The sequence below is a fragment of the Filicampus tigris genome, chromosome 14, assembly GCF_054856515.1.
Source record: "Filicampus tigris isolate MCC_2025a chromosome 14, RoL_Ftig_1.0, whole genome shotgun sequence".
Taxonomy (NCBI): Eukaryota; Metazoa; Chordata; class Actinopteri; order Syngnathiformes; family Syngnathidae; genus Filicampus; species Filicampus tigris.
Window position 1 is genome coordinate 8,350,463 of NC_141230.1, and position 21,135 is coordinate 8,371,597.

The window sequence follows — 21,135 nt, forward strand, 5'->3', positions numbered from 1 at the left end:
CCAGCACTAGGTGTGGGGGTTGCCGTGGGTGGCCAGAGAGTGACAAGCCTATGCCTGGCCATCCCGTTGCTACTGTGCCCCTGTGCATGCGTCAAATCTGATGAAAAAATATTCAATACCATAAAACATACAAATAAATGCACTTGCTGGCACTAGTTGGTCGATGGAAGTGCTAACGGAAGCACGTTTAAAATGATAGACGGGCCGGCCGAAAGGTGATTACTACGTGATCCGGCTTGACAAAAAGGCGGATAGATGGACGGCGAAAGGGTACCCAGGCCGCAGGCGGAGGACGATAAACGGACCGGCAAATTTTTGTAAAATGCATAGTTTTTTGCATATTGTTGAAATGAATCGTGGGATTTTGAAATGAATGATCAGTGAAAAATCAAAACATTCTACATATTGTCCCTTTAAGTTTCCCGTCTTTCGTTTTTCGCCTAAAATGGACGTCTGTCATAGGCGGATAGACAGACCGCTCCGTCACATAGGCGGAATGCGGAATAAGATTGTTTTTCGACAAACAACAGGCAGGTACAGCTAAGAGTGTTCGATCAAATGACCTATGCTTCTAGAATTATGTAAACTGGATCAACGTATCAGTACTGTCTTATTTAATATAAAACTCATTGCCTGCATCTGTTTTTTGATGGATGGTACGGAGAGAGTGGGGAGAGAGTTCAGTTTATTTTATCTTTTTTTTATGTCCATCCTCACATTCAAACCCACACGGACATTTAACATATATTCACTCTAGCCAGGACATCTTCATTATTATTAATTAACTACACAATTTACCAGTTGATTAATTTCACTATATGATGAGGAGAAGAACAGGGAGAGACTGCCTTTGTAGAAAAGTGGAATACAATTTTGTACTCCCAGTTGGGGGCTGGTTTAAGACAGAAACATGCAGATTATCGATGTTGAGGTGCTGCTGCATCAAAATAAGTTTTCCTTGACAGAAATTACCATATTAGCATATTTTACAATTATAATCCTTTTCTCCTGTGCTCTGACTCATCATTAAAATAACCTCTATCAGATTTGGTTGACTTGCAGACTTTCTGCACATTTTTTTTGTATTTTTAAGTGCTCGGCGGATGGTTGTCGACTGGTTAGCACGACCGCCTCACGGTTCAGAGGTCGTCCGGCTCCGGCCTCCATGTGTGGAGTTTACATGTTCTCCCCGTGCCTGCGTGGGTTTTCTCTGGGTACTCCGGTTTCCTCCCACATTCCAAAAAAGATGCATGCTAAGTTAATTGGACACTCTAAATTGCCCCTAGGTGTGATTGTGAGTGCGGTTGTTTGTTTGTCTATGTGTGCCCTGCGATTGGCTGGCAACCGATTCAGGGTGTCCCCTGCCTACTGCCCCGAAGACAGCTGGGATTGGCTCCAGCACACCCGCGACCCTTGTGAGGATAAGCGGTATAGATAATGGATGGATGGATGTTAAATTCTCCTCCACCCCGCCACGGGCAGTCGATACACAGCTGTCAATGCGCAGTTGATGCACAGCTGCACCCATAGATCTCTCTGTCACACCCCTGAACCTCTGATCCTAGAATCGCCCCTGCCGTAAGCTCCATAACGTGCATACAAAAAATGTCGCCTGGTCTTAAGCCACATAAATTGTTTACTTTTAGATTGCAGGTTAATGCAAAAATGCAAAACTGACATTTACAGCTGGAGAGAGAGTGTCATCTGTTGGACAATGATGGCATAACAAGGAGAACATTTACAGCTATTAAAGCAGCTCTTTAAAATAATTCAACTACTTTGTGATTCAATAAATGAATGAAGTAAACATCATACAAACTGGATAGGCTATTCAAACGCAGGATTAACATACATTGACATTGTTGTGTTCCCTAATTATGAATGGGCCTCTTATCTAGGAGTGATTGAGTGTTCAGTTGAAAGCACTTCACTGAGAAACATACAAAGGTCAAGCCATGAAGGATCTTTTGCATCAAACTAACAAGGAACATTGCATGTTTGCACCACAGCAACTCTTCTGAAAATTAAGTTCCTGGTCATTTTTGGGAGACAAACACTTTTATAAAGCCAAGGAGCTTGTTCCTTTGGCCCAAGTTCTGTAGAGCTTAACATTTCTGACTAGAGGATTACTCGCTGCAGACTCAACTGAAGAAAGACAGCAAGGTGCTGTTGGAGTATATGCAGATGATCAGCTGTGGTGCAAAATGAGAACATTTACTCAGAGATACAGGTTTGGTGAACTCCTCTCCATAAGTATTGGAACAGTACACTTCAAATGGAGCCAATTCCTACATTTGTTGTGAGCAGACCGACATTTCATTTATTTTCAGATACTGTACCTGGATCTGTTATGCAACCACAGGATCTTGGACCTTTTGATTCATGTGATCAAATATATCGAAACATGTGACTTGTTCACCACTATTACAACAACTACATTCACCATTATGGTAGCAAATGGTGAATTGTACAATATGTCATTTTTATTTGATTGATTTTATTTGTTTAAATGCCAGTCAATCAAAATACTGTATGTCGACATGAACCCGGTCCATGGCTTGAAAAAGTTTGGGGACAGTTCATCTAGAGCAGGTAGTTGTTTTGGTGGAATGAGCACAAGTGAATATGGCCCTCAGTGACTCTGCTCCAATGGACCTCCTAAATATTGAGGTATAATAAACTGTGTAATAATTATATGTGGCACAAAATACACTGACAAAATTGTTGGGACTGATCTATTAAAGAAAAACCCAATAGTCACTGGAATACAGTAAGTGTGTCATTCTTGAGGACCCAAAAGCAGGAGTGCAGAGATTGAAAGGTTTAATTTAAAGTAAAGGCAAACAACGTTCTGGGATGTTTAAAAATACTATAGTCCAAAAAAAAACAAGGATCAAATGAAACAAAACAAACATTAGGACTTGACTTTGAAAAACAGACCATTGACATCAAACCGATAAGGACTGAAAGAAAGCGGGGCACTAAATGCAGACAAGTTGGCGAAACAACGAGGAACACCTGGACAAGGCACAGAGGGTAAGGAGGGAACCGATTGACTAACACCAGGGACGGGGATGACAAGCACAGGTGGATTCAATAATCTAATTAGAGTCAGACAAAGGAACACAAGGAAAAACATGAAACTCAAGTCGAAAACCAAATCAAGACTTGACAAAGTGTCCCAAAAAAGTAATAATTACAAAAACTAATTCAACATTTTAATTTTCCAATACCTCATGGAAATAAGGTATTGCTTTATTTTTGTTTTGGTACCCTGAAATATCACTGCAAGCAAAGTCTCAGCAAGAGTTTTGCAATTGTCTCCAGGTATATTGGTTAGCTCCTTAAGAGTAAACAGCTCCATCTGTCTCAGGTTTCCTCAAGGCTGGAGGTTTGAAATGCTTCCACGAAAAGAAAAATGGAGGAATTTAGAACAGGGCTCTTCCATGTCATTTACTCTTTTGTTCTTAGGCTTGGAAAACACTGGGAGGACACTTTATCTCATTCAAAAAAAATGCCAAAACAACAGTAAAGTGCAATGTGCACGGAGCACAACTCACCGTTACAGTCTGGGAGAGCTGGTATTGATTGACACAGACCTTGGCAGACATTTCCAGGCAGCTCCACCACAAAGGAATGACTTTCAGAGAGAATTTCCCATGAGTGAATAGCCCTCCAATATGGTGCTCTGAGGAAAGACATTTGAGGGCAGGCTTTGTTTTCCAGGGAGGATTGACTAAAGTGAATTGTGAAAATTTAAAGAAGAAGTCAATCCAAACGTTTTTTTTCCAGAATATGTTCTATGCAGGCCCACTAGTTGAAATACGGAATTCTGAATAATATTGTGTTTGTGGAATATAAGTTAAGCAGCAAAATGCACCCACTTTTAGCCATCTCAGGGGGGCGGCCATTTTGTTACTTCTGTCGACTGAGGATAACATTGAAGTTGCCCTTTTTTTAAACTGTTGTTTCTTTTGCCATATTGTAAATGTTAGGATAATGATACTTTTTTTCTGTTCATATATGGTCCTAAAAGTAATTAACAACAACAAAAAAAAACAGACTCATTTAAAATAAATCTGTTGATGCTTGTTTGTTGTTCAGCCAATTACAATGAGCTGATGAGCTTAGTGAACAGCTCCGCTATGGGCCATATGCTGGCTATCTGGGAATTTCTATACAGTATGTTCTTTTGTCTAAATGTTGCTGGGTAAAAGTTGAAGTCATCAAGTATTGTTTCTTTGCTATTTTGACACAGTCCCAGCATCTCCTGACATTCTCAAGCAATTTCTAACGGAGCTTAAAAAAAAAAAAAAGTTTCATCTTTGAAGTAGCTGAGGAGCATCACCTTTTGAAAATCAGAAGACTTGCTTTGACTCATCTCAAAGTGGGCTAGCAGTTTTGCCCAGTGGACACAAATTCAGGGATGCACAGGCAGTGTCTGGCCTTCGACAAGGTAGATTACCCAAAGGAATGACTCGGCTGCAGTATAATAATTTCTCCTCAGCCTTACCTCTGGGCAGGTTTTCGATTCTCTGCTTAAATGTTTCTCTCCCTCTCTCTGTTCGGATTTTAGACAATTTCATGCTTGCTTCTGGACACGATGGTCCACCATTATGATAGAACACTAAAATGGGTGGTCAGCAAAGCTTACAGTTGTCTTTACAGTCCGATTGATTTGGAAGCTGTTATGTTTAGCGTTATTACCAGTTATGTATGCATATGTATGCAACTATGTTTGACTGAGACTCAATTTACATAATTTACAAAGATTAAAACCGATTTGGGCCTTTTAACACAATTGGGGTATGACTGAACAATAAAGTACAGGAAACAGCTGTTTTAAGAAACCAATTCACGCCTTTATTGGAATGTAACAAGGCATTAAATACACAAATCTCTTTGAATAATTTGGTATTTAATTAAAAAAAAAAAACTTTGATCAAACAATACTTGTCTGAGAGTCATTTGAATTCAATTGCATCATTATAACCTAGAATTAATCTTTTCCTGCATCATAGAGGTGGAAACCTGCCACTGTCTGAAGTGAAAGCAGATGATTCAACACTTGAGAATTAGAGGATAGGACACACTGACACGCAGGTAGTAATTGGGAAGCTACCGATTAAAGTTTGGAAAATACTGTGCATCAAAGCTGTGGCCTTCCGATGAAACTGTCAATAGTAATTTCTTAACCTTTGATATCATCTTGGATTCACAATTAAAAAAGACATATAAAGAAGCTCTTCTTGTGATACATAGTGTATTTGAAGCTAGAAAAGAAAAATAAAGACAAAGCTGGGCCTAAACTCACCAGAAGTACTTTTTTTCACCTTGAGGTTGCAACATACAGTATTTATTATTCAAGGCCTCCACCAAACCCAGATATTCTGAATCATTCATTCACTTCACCATCCTCACCATTCACTGCATGTTACTTAAAAGAAACAAACAAACAAAAATGAGCGAACGGTTTTGTAAAACCACTTCCCTCATTTTGAAGAGAAACAAAAGGCAGAAAGGGAAAAAAAAACAGTCAGGTGTCTCCTTTGCTCTCTGTGCTGTCTCAAGAGCAACACCTCCTTTCACCTCTCGAACGTGTCCTTGACACAAATCAAACTCAGTCCCCCAACCCTCCATGTCACCCACCCCACTGCTGTTAGATTTAGTTAAGACATGACTCCAAACACGGGATTGTGGCGACAGATGCTCGGCCCAATCTCTTCATAGTCCTTTTTGGTGTGGCAAACCTGGTAGAACTCGGGCTGTGGAACAACAGACAAAGAAGAGGAAGAGTTAAAACATACACCTGAAAGAAATCAAAACTGAAGCTATTAAAATACATTAAAAAACACCCAATTTCCTGTTTTTTGTTCTTCTTTGAGTCAAACTACTGCAAAAAAACCCTTTAAAAATCCACAACATTAAAAAATTCACAACTTAAAAAAATGCACTGTTTAGGACATAAAATTGGGGGACTGTTAAATACAATGGCATGGTATTCAAAGGTGGTGTAGTGGTTAAATAATGGTGGCTAGTATGTTTGTAGTAATTGATGCTGTGTCACCTCCCCTTTTACCATCCCGGACAACAAAAGTAAGCTAAAATTTTGTGGAGATGCCTCAGAGAGAAAACATGTACAGCCGCACCCAACCACTTTTCAGTTAAAAACAGACTGTCAAATTTTCAGTCTAAGATTAGGTTGTTGACCATGAAAGACTTGTTTAAATGAGAATGTAAATTTAAAAGTGCCATATTGAGCGTGAAGAGTGTTTTCCTTTCTTTTGCCCGAGTAACATGGTATGCGGTTGTTGTGTTTAGCAGCATTTTTACACTGTTGTTGTTGTTTGTTCTGCTCCTTGTTGGTGATTATGAAGGGTATATGCATGTGGTGGTCATGAGTAAGAGCGTTATCAGCAGAGGTGGGCATTTTACTCAATTTTGCTGGTCCGTCGTCCGTCAGCGGCCACGGTACCCGACCGACAGTCCCTCATTTTTCATGATGAACTGAATTGTAATCATCACTCCGTCAATCATTCCAAGTCTGTGAGTTAGTCTGTCAGAGTCCATCGTTCCATCAGTTGTCCCCCCAACGTCAGAAAAACGAGCATCCGTCAGTGACAGACCAGACTGACAGACGCGGTTAGTGACGATTACACTGTCGGATGAAAACCCACCTCCGTCATTCATCAGTCCGTCTATTTTAAAAGGTGTCCCATCATTTGTCAATTGTCAGCAAAAGAGGCATCTGTCGGTGACAGACAGTGCCCACAAGTGTGTATTGCTTTGCTACTTACAGTTGACGCCAACATTGAGCCTCCAAACCAGACAGCATATCGCTGCATATGATGAGTGATAACTTGGACATCAATTGGTTTGGGCTGCAGAGAGAAGAATTTGACATAATTCATACCCTACAACCCACATCTACACCTATGGTCCAATCTAAAGGCATGATGATGACAATTTACAATAAAATGCTAGATCACAGGATTAACATTAAAGAAAGGATGCTGCACTTTACAAAAACATGCACAGTATAATGTAACAATTTTCCGCAAGCCTGTATTATAACCATTTTACAAGGTGAACCTTTGATTAACCACTCAAACATTTGGGTTCTTTTTCAGTCTCTGCTGTGATGAAGTATATGTTCCTCACCTTAAGCTTGCCTCCACTCAGTTCTTCGCTCATCTTCAGTCTGGCATCAACAGTCCTCTTTAAATCTCTCTGCAGACGGCGACCAAAGTCCCTGAACATGGTGGAGCCTCCAGACAGAACAATGTTCTGAGCAAGGAAAAGTTTGATCAATTAAACTTTTAATTACAAATCTAAAATCAGTTAATGGTGACCCATTCGTCAGCCATGTAGTCAAAGAAAGATTTGTTGAAAAGTAAAGATACTGTGAACCCTTGCTTCCTCACAAATCAACATAACTGATAATTATGTAATTGCGTGGCATTTTGCAATAAATGCCAGCTTACCTTATAGAGAGGACGCCTGACATCAATAGGGCAGTTCTGGATGACTTCATCAACAACCTCAGAGATAGGTTGAGTGAAGTCTGGGTTGGCAAACTAGGATAGTAGTAAACAAAGAAGGTGAGATATCAGGTAAGTGACAAGAAGTGTAACTGCCTCATGCACTAATTAAATGCCTACGCTGTACACAAACACTATGCAGCTCAGCTTCTGGCTAATCATGGCTTGCCAGATTTGGACGTTTAGGCCGGCCAGAGCTCTTTGATTGCGCACCACGAGTGACATTTTAATTTTAGAGGTCCCTCATCATGGCTGATGTGTATGCTACAGTGTTAATTAATTTACAGTTTTCGGGTTGTATTGTAGGCGGCACGGTGGTGAACTGGTTAGCACGTCTGTCTCACGGTTTAGAGGTCGTGGGTTCGATCCCAGCTGCGGCCTCCCTGTGTGGAGTTCGCATGTTCTTTCCGTGCCTGCGTGGGTTTTCTTCGGGTACTCCGATTTCCTCCCACAGACCAAAAACATGCATGGTAGGTTGATTGGACACTCTAAATTGCCCCTAGGTTTGATTGTGAGTGCGGATGTTTGTTTGTCTCTATGTTTGTCCCTGCGATTGGCTGGCAACCGGTTCAGGGTGTCGACTGCCTACTGCCCGTTGACAGCTGGGATAGGCTCCAGCACGCCCGCGACCCTTGTGAGGATAACCGGTATAGATAATGGATGAGTGGATGAGTTGTATTGTGTTGGGCTTTTCAACAATGCTGTCAGTTTCGGCCGATAGGATTGGTGTTCCTGACTGTACCCATGTGAACCGCTTAACTCCTTTTGAAACAAAGCATGTATCTAACTGATTTTTGACGTACCGTTACACCGGCAGCAATTTTACATGCACATAGTCTCACCATTATAAACCCTCCCAAGGGGAACTATAACTACAATGTTGCCCGCAGTGAAAATAAGTTCCACATTGCTACAATAGGCCATTTTTGAAGAAACGAAAGCAAAAGAAGGTACTCTCGAATAAAAAATACATTGTCCTCTTGGAACTTGAGTCACTCTGGACCACTCACATCTTGAGTGGGCTAACATGATGTGCTAAAAGCAGACCTAGGTAAAGTACCACCCGAGGGCCATACCCGGCCCGACCAAGGGCTCTGACATATGTGGTGGTCTTATTTTGAAAGCGGCACTTTCATTTTGATATATAGAAATATGCAGGTTTAATTTAATATCATAAGGCACCAATCGAATTAACATTCGGGACATTGAAGAGGTGTCACTGGGGAGGATGTGTGACTTGCCATGGAAATGACCCTGCATGCATGGCCATTGACAACCCTCCCAGTTTCTCACATGGCCTCTTTGGAAAATGAATTGCCTGTCCGTGGGCTAAAGTGTCAGACTATTTCATACTTTAGGGTTTAGCTACAATATGCTATTCTGCCGACCAGTTCAGGGTGTACCCGGCCCACCGCCCGAAGACAGGTGGGATGGACTCCAGCATGCCCACAACACTAGTGAGGATAAGTGGTTTGGAAAATGCAAGGATGTTAAATGGATCTTGTTGATTAAAATACAGTTCGCTTTCAGAGAAATCAGAACTCATTAGGTTTTCATTGCAGGGTTACAATATGGTCATTATTATAACATTCCCTCCACAAAGTTTAGGTCTTTGTTGAATGAGCCTTTGCCAACCCCATTTAGTGAAGCAGTAACTGGCAATATGTGATTCATTAACTGAAAACAAGTGTCAATAATTTTGGACATTTTGGTCATTGTGACTGTCAGCCAAATAAACGTGTTTGTGGTGTTTTGTTGTTGTTTTGTTGTTGTTTTTTTTAACTTACCTCTGGGTGAAAGAAGATCTCAGGTCCCAGAAACCGCTCATATCCTACATCAATAGTGAACTCTTTCTTGTTGATGGTGTTGATCCCGGTGTATTGCTTAATCCACTTGGAGCCGTCTGTGTCATACTTGTTAAACTCTTTGACAAGATCTGGGCACACGTAGCTGAACCGTTCCTAAAAGGGACATAATGACTGAACATTTATGGATCTGACCATCACACAAGAAGGCCAATAATATGCTGAGTAATTTGCTCAAATAAACAAGATGAAATTTTGACATATTTAATAACAAACATGGTTCAGATCCACTTAACTTTTCTTCACGTATATTACAGGTATTAGAGTACAGGATCATTCTAAGTTTCGCAGAAGTAAGAGGCGCTCCTCCTTTCAGGAAATGATACAACCACTTTGGAGAACACAGCAGAGAACTTTTTTATATCTTTACAACAATCAGCATGTATAATATTCACCCCCGAGCTTTACATTCCGCATTTGTATATCTCTTACTATTGAGAGAAACCTCTAATACAGTTAGTATAAGCCACAGAATTGAGATGAATCCATTTAAAAGGAACCTCAACTGTAATGACCTTTGTTATATATGGTTTATTTGGTTGTTAGTAACAAAACTATGATACATTTTTTTTTTTAAATAATATACAATACATTTTGAAGAAGCTTTATTTGCACGTACGGCGCCATGTTTTTGTGTGCACAATGCCTTCTGGGACGATGACGTGAAATGTTTGCTGCCCTGTTTAGTGAAGCAAAACAATTGCCAACTACTACTAGCATCAGCGAAAAGAAGTCAAAATGCCACGTGGCGTGGCTTTTGGATGTAATTTTCAATCAAATAGGAATAAACAAAGCAATGTAAGTCTCCAATGCTTGCCTAAGAAAAGAACGTTAAGAAAACTGTGGGAGGATGTGGTTAGAAGAGTCCGCCAAGACACATGCCTGCGCTCTCATCGTGTCTTGCTATAAGCCACGGTTAAAACAAAACAAAAAACATATTTTTTCACAAGGACCCTAAGATGGTATCTCGATAAGGCTTGCAAGTGTTAGCTAACGTGACATCACTACTACCCAGGGCTCAGGGAAAAAACAATCGACCAGTTCGCCTGTTTTCTAAAGCTGAGCCGTGATTGGTCGTTACCTGAGCCCTGGGTAGTTGTGATGTCATTTTCAGTCGACGGAAGTGACAAAATGGCCGACTCCAGAGATCGCTAAAAACGCTTATTCCGCAAACGCAATATTTATCAGAATGCCTTGTTTCAAATAGTGGGCTTGCATAGAACATATTCTTGAAAAAAATGTGTTTGGGTTGATTTCCCCTTCAGCAAACCATGACGAAAAACCAACATTCGAGCCATGCACAAACACTTGCACACCTTCGCCGCTCAGTGAGATATGGGCTTAAACACCCACGAGTGACAAGTGAAAAATGTGGTAAAAGACGGAAAAGGGCAGGAGGCGTTGACCTGATTGAGGATGCGAGAGTTGGTCATTTTCGGTGACATATTTGTGACAGGTGCTTCTGAATGCGACTCAGAAAGAGAAGCGGTGAACCGCTTACAGATGTCAAGTTTGACTGGCATTTAGCGTTATTTGTTTCCTCCGTTGCGAATTCGGTGGCCAGTGGCCATCTGTAGTTGCAGCTACTGAAGAAGAATGGTCCAGGAATGTGTCCCAACGCCTCCTGACTTTGCGTCTTTTATCACGGTTAAAATTAAACTCAAGATGAGGACAAACCTTGACTGCTTTGGCTGTCTCCAGTGACTGCTCTGGTGGGATGCCCACTTCCCTCTCTCTTAGAAGCTGCTGGGTGAAGTAAGTAATGTCTCTTCCTGCGATGGGAATGTGCTTTATACAGCTGCCAATAACATAACCTTCAGCCTAGAGGACAAGGAAAAAAAAAATGAGGGGAAAAAATGACTTCCCTCCAATTTGCTAATAAGGTTTGTGTTGTGCAAAACTGTAGCAGAATTATACACACTGATGCCTATTACATTTGTGTAATGAGAGCCCGACTGCATAACCACATGTATTTGTGTGCATGTTAAGACCACAGACACTGGGATTCAATCGTCCCACAACTATAATGTGCTGTGCAAAAACATTTGTGAGCTGCATAATCAGTCCAATGTTTGGAACACTGTGAACTGCATAAGATCAATTTCTCTCACTGCGCAAGTTAATGGGTAAAATTGTTTATTCTATTAATTTGAAGAAATTGTATCACAATTTGACAATTCAAAATAAATGTGTTGCCCTATTGAGTGATAACACTTTTTTTTCCATTCAAAATCACACGAATCTGACTTCATAAGCACTGTATATTTCCTGCAGGTCAGCATACAGCCTGCACTATATGGGGAATACCAGCATCTTTTAATGTGCTCTGCATCCTCCAAGTGGTTCTCTGTGCAAATACATACAGTCATACAACTGTCAACTAACTGTCAGTACCACTTTTCTAGTCATCTTCCTCTATCATATTTTCTTTTTTAGTTCAGCCAGTAAGACATTAGCAAGGCACCTGTGTAATTTAGGTGTAAAAACCGAGACGAATGCCAGCGATTAGCTTAAAGGGGCTTCCATTTGTAATAACAATGCCAGCACCAAAACACTTTATGGCTACAATGATGGGGTGCCTCTTGCCTCTCGCCAGCCTCTTGCCTCAAGTCAGCTGGGATAGATTCCAGTGCTCCCAGGATTTGGAACAGGTTATAAGCAGCAGAAAATACATTGACTGACGGTTGGTAGACTATACAAATATCTTAAGATAAAACTGTCGGGAAAAAAAGAACTATAAAGACTGTGTCATTTGTGTGGGCCAGTCGTCGTGCACAAGTGAAACACACCTTTTGATGACTGTAATGAGTGTATGCTTGTGAGCCTGTACACTTACCACAGGGATGACATGAGTTACACCGTCACCGCTGTCAATAACAGTGCCTGTCAATGTCCTCTCGCCCACTTGCCTGGACGTCCAGGATGCCGCGAGAGCAAGTACGGCCTGTATTGTAGGACACACGTTGATATCATTATTACAGCAAAATGTGGAAGTAATCGTTCAATAGTTGCACAGCATCTTTCTTATACAAGCAGAATATTAAGTGTATGATTCTGACCTGCACAGCAATGTACAGTCCTGGTACATTGAAGGATTCAAACATGATCTCTGCGGTGTACTCTCGGTTTTCTGGCGTGTTCAGTGGAGGCTCTGTCTGTGATATTATATAAAAACACAATCATTCAGAATATAATGTCACATATTACTATGAGCTGTACAGGTACAGTGCAGTACAGGGATTCTGTAAGTATGCTGCGATGAGTCCGAGTCAAGTTTTGTTATGAGTCAAACACAAGTTGCGTCAACAGAGTGCGCTCCACTCTGCTATCCTCATACCCGGCAACCAGTCACCCTTCCTTAACGGGAACCAGAAGTCAGTGTTGTTACCAATGTTGTTGGTTATAGTGCTCACATTAGGGTCACAAGTGTGGAAATGTAGTGGTTGTTGACACAGGAGTTGAAGACAAGTTAAATCAAAGGTTTACTCTCCACTTGCCCCCAAAAAAGCAAGTAGCAACGTCTGCAATATCTGCTTTACTCATAATCGGGCAACAAGAGCAACAAGGAAGAGTAAAGTCCGTTGGGGGTGACATGTTCCATAAAAAAATTTAAAATGTCTCTCTCTGTGCGGTCCGGTATCAAATGGTGCTGCGGTCCGGTGGTTCTGGACCACTGCTGTACAGTACCCTGTCATTGGAGCATTGGAGTTACAGAAATCTAGTTTATCTGTATTTTAAATATCTATGCAGACAGGTTATGATCAGTGTTGAGTAAATTCAAATATATAAATGCAGTGATATTGAATACAGGTCCGTTGAAAGTAGATGTAAGTAAAAATTGTAAATTGTAATTGGCCATTAAAGACATGCAGTTTCATTTTGGTTGCAAAAGGTTCTAAGTTCCTGTTACCCATGATCCACGACACAAAGTCAATACAGAGCAGAGAAGTGTTCTCACCAAGAGGAAGTAGTGGTCTTCAGGTTCAGCCCTCAGGTACTTGAAGATGATTTGCTCCATGAAGCGCTCCATTAGGTCCCAGTCTTCAACAATTCCATGACGAATGGGCCACTATTGACATCCAATGATTGTAAGATTAAAAACAAACAGACACTACATTATAACTACATTTACATGCAGCCAATAAACCTTTTAAAACCAGAATATTGGCAGTGTTCATGTTTTTATAAGACATGAAAACGTGTGCAATAACCCAAATAAGCCCTTACTAAGGATTTTAAAATTCCGAATAACATGGCTGGGTTCCTCCTTTTCTTATCCGATTATGTGCGCATGTGCACGCCAATCGGACCAACCTGATTGCACGGGACAATCTGCGCATGCTCAACCGCAAGGAACCTTAGTCTTTGTAGTACAGGAAGTACTTGCATGGAATCTTGGAATCTACGCATGATAAATTTTCCATATCACTTTCAAAATACCAATATTTAAATTAACTTATCATTATCTATATAATAGAAAACTACACCCTTGTAATGGGTATAAAGGGTACACAGTATTTCTCCTTCCTCAGCATCTTCATTTATTCATTACAGGTAGTATAAAGACTGAGTTCTTTTAAGAAACATCAGAACAGAATATCTCAAAGAGCTTCAGAGAGGTAAAAAACACTCAGGGTCAAGTACCTTTGTGGAATATGTGGGCTTGTCTACAGCTTCATCTCCGATGTAGAAATCCAAGTCATCCACCCCCTTCATCATTCTCCGCTGAGCTTGGTCTCCAACCTTTGCTGACTCTTTGATGGCAATACCTGACAAGAAAATTGAAATTCACATCGTCGACAAAGGATACATATGTCTCTTAAGTTGTGAAATTGTTAGTGTCGATTGAAAGCAGTTTTATTTGATATAAATACCATCATAAGTACATACAATTGTAAACAATTCAAACGTTTGTAGATCGTTGCAGTACTGAATCACTTCCTCTTCTAAAAAGGCACATTGTAGACACTGTGGCATGCTGAGCTGGTGTGAGCAGAATCTATAGTGACAAAACTCACATGATGGAACGATGAACTGTGGCTCAGTGTTCCCTGCATACCCCAATTTGGTGTAACTGCAAGAGAATAAAAGAAGGAAGACTATGAATATGGTAGGAGTGCTATCTTGATTATGGCAATACTTGATGCCATATGACATTTTTAGAGCAAAACAGACCAGGAAACAAGTCAAAAATGAACTGGCCCATGTTACAGCATGCGCAACGACACAGTGATTATGTCAGCTGCTCAAAAAATTACCAAGATGGCGCTTTACAGGGTATGTCATTATTTTGACACTCGGCTTAAACTTTTTTTCTCAGGGAATCAGATGCCTCATCAAATGAAGGACAATAAATAAATAAATAAATAAATAAATGTTCAGTGGCACATTGCTTTAAATAAGAATAGCTTTTCAAAAGAATTTCAAGTGATTTTTTTATAGTGGTCTGCTGGTTGGGCTGCCAACAGGATGTTGAAAAAAAAAAACTATTCATGACTCAGCTGATTTGTTCACAAAAATAAAATGCCTACATATTAATTTGATACTGTAAAAAGAGCCAAGATGAAAAAAAAACTATGAATAAGAAAAACATACACATATATGCATCATCATTCAACAATCAGTCGGCACGTTAGGATTTTACAGACTCGCATGTCTTTTTCAAGTAACTACTGTGTCGACTGTGTTGCAAGGCACATGTCAACCAGATGTACTCCTGTCTTAGGAAAGCCCACACATCCTGTTCTCCTGGCTGAGAAAATGATAGACGTTGACTTTACCACTGTTAATGACTGGCGGAATGATGGACCACATCCTCGTCAAAATAGTACCTCAGAGGAATATAAACAAACCTTATATTTGATTCCAGTTTAGAGTTCTACCAGTAACAGAGGTAACAAAGTTTGTCTCACAGTTTGCTTTATTCATCACCCATTAATAAGTAAAGGGAAAAAAAGAACCCCACACACAAATACTTGCTCAAACCTTTCACTGATATGACTTAACTTACTGTATAAAGAATGTCGGGAACTGTTGGAGTTTTGTAGGTCTCGAGTCCATAAGCCCAATTAGCAATTTACAAAACAACTACTTACTCAATGCGTGTTCATTTGATCTTTCAAGAAGGTATCCAATATAAATAAAGCCTCACACAAATCGATTGAATTTTCTCATCAGTTTTCTTTACCATCTCTGAAGTTCAGGAATCATACAATGATCAGATCTGGGCAGCTTTTCCATCCTCGCGAATGCTCTCACCCGAGATGGGCGAGGGCAGAAAAGGGGCCCGGTCTAACATGCAGCCCTCACATTTATCCTGTCTTCAAAATCTAAACATAATGTGGGTTGGTCTCCTCCCTGGCGGGCCCTGCCTATGGGGCTGATCTTCACCAGCTGGTCCCGTGCTCAGATCAGGGCACGCTGACTTTGATCTGATTATGCAATGCGTAATTCCCAATTTGTTTTTTGGTTAACCTGTTGGCTAATATAAAGCCATTCTTATAGATTCAGATCCTTCAGAACCATTGACAGCAAAGTATTGTATACTATACCAAGTACATTTCTGTATCACAGGTCTGCACGATAGTTGCCACGTCTAGTCAATTGCTATCATTAAAGTCTCAATTACTAACTTTAACAGAAAACCTGACATTGAAAAATCTCTAGTCTCCAACGATTATAGGTCATGATTCATAGCAACAACGTTTTTAAAACAGCAATCCGGACATATTTTTCACTGAACTATAAGATAAGCGAATATCAATATAACAGGTGTCTTGTGTCAAAAACAAAAACAGTCATAGAATGAATAATATGTGGCAGCAAACACACTTCAGGCCTTCATACCATTGAAGAGTCCCAGCTTGCCCACCTCAACCTGCCTCAACAGGCTTGAGATACACCACAAGTCTGAGTGGAGATGTTTATGCAACAGACAGCTGAAGCTAACCTAAGTTGACTGAATTCCTGTGTAAAACTTACTGTTAATAAATTTTTTTTTTGTGTGCCTTATAATTCAGCTACGTGCCTAACCTCAAGCCTCAACATGAAAACAATCAAAATCATTGCTTGCAAATTCTGCTACCTGTAGTTATTTGCACAAACAGGTTATAATAATAAATGACAGAAATAGCCACGTGATGAACATGATGCAAATTTTCTTATATGACAAAAATGTCAAACAATGTGGAAAAAAAAGAGCTCAACGTTGAATAAACGCAAACAGAACTATAAGAAGGTTTGTTTCTTTAAATTATCTGAAGAAAAAGCCAAATTACACACGACAAAATGCTTCAAAAATCATCAAAAAGTCCACGATGCATTGAATAACCATATATGGACTAAAAAGAATGAATGAGGAAGTGCTCACTGGAAAGACTGTTGCACTGCGCATGCTCAGATGTTCAAAGACACGGGCACTAGCTTGGGAGAAAACATCCAAAAACAGTTACATTTTGGATCCATGAGTATGCATCCAATAAAGGACCAGTACATGAATTAAACTGATGCAAGACACGAATTCCCAATCTGGTCTGGGTCTTCCGACATTATTAACACAATGAAATCTACTCTACAGGAACAAACACTGTCATGAATCGCAAGAGGCGAACGTAGGCAAACAAGCAAATGTATTGAACACATGAAAGGCCACTGAGCAGGCTAACAGGTTTAGCCTGATAATATGAATGTTTCAAAAGCTTTGCCATCAGCAGCTTGGCTTCTTGGTTAACCGGGAGCACAATTAGAAGTATCGACTAACACGCCCCGTTATTACTGCTGATCTTGACAGCGTCTCTCCTTTGCACTAGGTAACACCCGGGCCCTGTGCAGCACATACATCTTACCCTGTACCGCAGTCGACAACACACGCCGGTAGCCGTCCAGCCATCTTTCCCCGAGATTCTGGTGTGTAGGAAGGGTAAGATGACGTCTAGCAGGCTGTGTCAGCAGAAGAATCCAACCGGCGAGCTGTCCACAGCTCAGCCAGCACAGTGGCTTTTCTTCAGTTTCCACTTCCGTGCTCGGCTTCTGGTACGCAGGGAGAGGCAAGATGGCGGAGGCAGGGTTGTATCGCTGTCCATCACCGCGAGAAGAAAGCCTCACTAGGTGCAGCGGGAAATCAAAACGTTTTTTGTTTATTTTTGACATATCGTTTTATTTCCAAATAATATGTTAATATTTGTTGTTTTCTTTCTATTACGAGATGTTATGTTTGTACTACACGGCTGTCATATGTAACACAAATTTAGGGTGATTTAAAATTATTGGTGATTGTGATTGTAATGTGATGTGACCACTAAATAGTGCTTCACTGCTTTTATCAGAATGCAAAACAATAAATAACTTACAGTCCATGATTTGTATTGTCCTGATTCCACACCAGCTGGTGGCAGCATTTGCCTTCCTTCATGAAGCCAAATGAAAGAAGAAGAACAACAACAACATTATCCGTCCGTGTGGAAGCTAACGCCAGTTTCATAAATAACGAAAAGATAATGGCACATTTTCGTGGTCAGATTCGGGGACCACACTGGGGCGCTAAAAGGGATAACATACTAATAGATTTCTGGAAGAGGCATGAATGTTTATTTAATTCCTCGCTAGAATCTTTCTACGACAGGGACATGAAGACAAAGCTGTGGTCCGAGTGCGCCTTGTTGATCGGGAAATCTGGTATGAGTGACTGGAGTTATGGGTTGCATTAAAATAAAATAGCTTTATAGCCGCAACGCTAAAATTTTGATAATCGTTATTATTCATATCGTAGGGACGTGACAACAGACTTGTTTCCGCCGTTTTTCGTGAGGTGTTTTTCGTGCCATCACGAAATCAGATCTGTTTTGCACTTCTCTCACAAAAATGAGCTTTGCCGTGTTAAAATGTGTTTTTCCGCGTTTATTTTTAGATATAATGGTGAGTGGAATCCCCTCTGTCACCTTTTTTTCGATTTGATGGCTTTCATGTAATATTTCTATGTTTATCTCGCGTACGGCGCGGGATAACTCATGACCGTCTAAAATGTTTTGATAGGTAGCTGGAATACAGTATTCATATCGACCATGACAGCCGGTTTTTAAGGTTTTAGGGGACATGCGAATGGAGTTACATCCATGTTTTACGTTGCCAAAGAATATGATACGTTGCCAAAATTTGAATTGGAGAGCCGTCCACACACCGTCTCTTGCCAGCGATGCTGTGGAAATCTCCGGTAGCCAAATAAACAACAGGCAAACGGGGCTCGCACTGCAGAAATGGCTTTTATGCCACACGTAGTTGTTCCCTATGCTTATCTTGACTCTTGTCGCTAAACTGCCGCACTCTGCTATGCGCACTCAGTCAAAGCTGATTCCATTCTGACAATGGAAAAGGTTACTGACATTTTGATCATACGCGTCATTTACGGTGACTGTTTGACTGTGTCTTCACTTCTTCACGTCAGTATGCGATGTTGTGAGAAGATCACGGTCTCTGCGGACTCAGTATGGAAGGGTGGTGTGGCACCCTGAGAGGGTCACTACGTTTCAGCAAAGGATGCTGAGAGATAAACTGGATTTTCTGAGACCTTACATTGTACGAAGACGAGGTGATTCCTATCCAGTAAGTAGAAACCAACACCACGTGTGTTCCTACAAATGTTTGTTGATTGTGTGATTTTCCAAACAACTTTTTTGCAGGAAGACAAGTCTGACGATCACGAGGACGATGAAGGAGAGATTGAGGCTGAGGGCAGTAATGATCATGAGACACGTACTAGAACATTTGGGAGCCCATTGGATGATGATGAAGTTGGCCAAGATCCAAATGAGGAATTTCCATCTGAGGCATCCACCTCAAACCCTTCTTCCTACTGTGCAAATACACAACCTCATCTTGCAGAGACTATGTCCTTGAGCTTTGAACCTCATGATGACAAAATTTCACCTGATGTTCCTGATCAATTAGTTGCAAATCTATCAAATCAGGATGTGTTAAACCAATTTGTCAATGTCATGTTGGCAGATATGCGTCAGATTAAAGACAACATGGTGCTTATCCGACTTCGTCGAGATATCACTGATCTAGTGTTCAAAGCAGTGGAGGAGGACATGCACAGGCGTAATCCAGTGCCCTTTACGCAACCAGGAGAAAATGCACAACTGCCAAGCTCCTCAAGGTCACAAACATGCATGCAGAGGGTTCTTAAGAGAAAAAACTGGGTACCCGTGAAGCACATGAGGAGATTTTGCAGGAACCAAACAGGTCAAGCGCTTGAGGAGATGAATGGAAATATCCCTCAGACTATGATTCAGACTTCGGAGATCAAATTAGAAATAGATCCACACATGGTTAAGGCAGAGGATGAGACACTTACTGTTCTGTGACATTCCTGTCAGTCTGCTTGAATCACTGTTATTCAACAAATGTTAAAGATTGTGCATAATATAGATCAGAAGCTGTATGATCTGTTCTCAGAAAATGGAACTGTTCTCATAAATGAGCTTGATTGGTGATGACTTCATATTGGTACTCTAACCGGTAGAGGACATGACAGAACAAGGATATCGATTTAGAATAGGCATGGGCTGATTACTAGGTTGACGGTGTACCGTGGTTTTAAAAAGTCAAGGTTTCAACATCTGCTCATACTGGCTGTCATGGGTAATGATGAGCTCGTTTATTGCATCCAAGAAACTTTGTTTTTCTCCTCAGCGAGCAGTTACACAGGAGGAGGGAGGGAGACTAATTACCACAAAACCACTGCAAACACAAATAACGTTTTGCTCTTATTCATGTGCGTTGAAAAAATAGTGCCGGTGGGTACTAGTTAGCCCCAAGGACAACATGAGTAGCTCACAGGTCTGTTCTAAAAATAGCTGACCAGTGATTGGACACTGTGATTTACTAAGACGTATTAAAACAGAAGAATGTTAATTTGGTTATTCAAACTTGACATGGTACATGTATTGCAATTTTGTTCACTGGAAAAAAATGTTTTGTATTTTATTTACTCAAATATTTCAAAGGTCATTTTTGTAATTTTAACACCACGATACCGCAATATTTTTGCTTGCGATTATCATACCGTTAGAATCTAATATTGGCCCATGCCTAATATTTATAGACATGAAAGCGGCTGTCAAAAATCCTATCCTCAAGAGCCAAAGAACATGTGTCATTTTGTAGCGACAATCTGAGAGTATGCCTTTCATTAAAGAAAATATTTATTTCTCATTACTAATCTGTCGCTTTTGATAATTTGACCCCTGCTGGTCTTCAGCATGAATTGGAAAAAAGAAGTTTTTACCTCTTCGGTGAGCAGGGATATTTATGTTAATGTAATTTCACACGATGCTTCATACAATTACCATAGATAGATGCCACCTGTCCATAGTCATATATTAAACGTGTAAACTGCTCTATTTTAGTTAGTCTGCTCATTGATAAAGATCAGTTTGGGGCTTTGATTAGTAAATGACTGTTGATGGTGATTCTTTTCAATGTTTCATGAAGAAAATGTAGGCTATCCTTTTTTCACCACAGATATGGTATTATTTTACATTTTCAAATTAAAAGGGGAAATCAACCCAAACACATGTTCCCAGCAGGCCCACTATTTGAAACACGGCATTCTGAATCATATAAAATAAGACCTCAGTTCTGTGCCTTACAGCGACGATATGCATTTTTATTTATTATTGTAATTTCCAATTTTTTCTTATTGTTCAAACAGCTTTTTTTTTCATTTAGGC

General features: G+C 40.5%; 2 protein-coding genes across 2 annotated transcripts; one reads left to right on the forward strand and one right to left on the reverse strand.

Moving 5' to 3' along the window:
• Positions 1 to 4,840: 4,840 nt before the first annotated feature.
• Positions 4,841 to 17,477, reverse strand: LOC147136201 (actin-related protein 3). The gene is made up of 12 exons (XM_086052131.1): positions 17,251 to 17,477; positions 14,425 to 14,480; positions 14,051 to 14,175; positions 13,365 to 13,475; positions 12,466 to 12,561; positions 12,243 to 12,350; positions 11,084 to 11,227; positions 9,329 to 9,502; positions 7,485 to 7,577; positions 7,162 to 7,287; positions 6,798 to 6,881; positions 4,841 to 5,765 (listed from the first exon to the last, which is right to left on the reverse strand). Exons 1-12 carry the CDS (start codon positions 17,292 to 17,294, stop codon positions 5,670 to 5,672), a joined length of 1,257 nt encoding a protein of 418 aa, XP_085908257.1. The 5' UTR covers positions 17,295 to 17,477; the 3' UTR covers positions 4,841 to 5,669.
• A 326-nt stretch (positions 17,478 to 17,803) lies between these two features.
• Positions 17,804 to 20,620, forward strand: LOC147136202 (uncharacterized). Its single transcript, XM_086052132.1, has 3 exons — positions 17,804 to 18,079; positions 18,846 to 19,003; positions 19,081 to 20,620. Exons 1-3 carry the CDS (start codon positions 17,815 to 17,817, stop codon positions 19,765 to 19,767), a joined length of 1,110 nt encoding a protein of 369 aa, XP_085908258.1. The 5' UTR covers positions 17,804 to 17,814; the 3' UTR covers positions 19,768 to 20,620.
• Positions 20,621 to 21,135: the final 515 nt, after the last annotated feature.

Bases quoted from the DNA above. Each gene is read 5' to 3' on its own strand.
- LOC147136201 (XM_086052131.1), bottom strand. From the start codon at position 17,294: ATGGCTGGACGGCTACCGGCGTGTGTTGTCGACTGCGGTACAGG. The intron at 7,578-9,328 runs GTAAGTTAAAAA...CTACTATCCTAG, and splicing joins AGATCTTCTTTCACCCAGAG to TTTGCCAACCCAGACTTCAC. The intron at 5,766-6,797 runs GTAAGTAGCAAA...GTTGTTCCACAG, and splicing joins GCTCAATGTTGGCGTCAACT to CCCGAGTTCTACCAGGTTTG.
- LOC147136202 (XM_086052132.1), top strand. From the start codon at position 17,815: ATGAAGCCAAATGAAAGAAGAAGAACAACAACAACATTATCCGTCCGT. The intron at 18,080-18,845 runs GTATGAGTGACT...TCTTCACGTCAG, and splicing joins CTTGTTGATCGGGAAATCTG to TATGCGATGTTGTGAGAAGA. The intron at 19,004-19,080 runs GTAAGTAGAAAC...ACTTTTTTGCAG, and splicing joins GACGAGGTGATTCCTATCCA to GAAGACAAGTCTGACGATCA.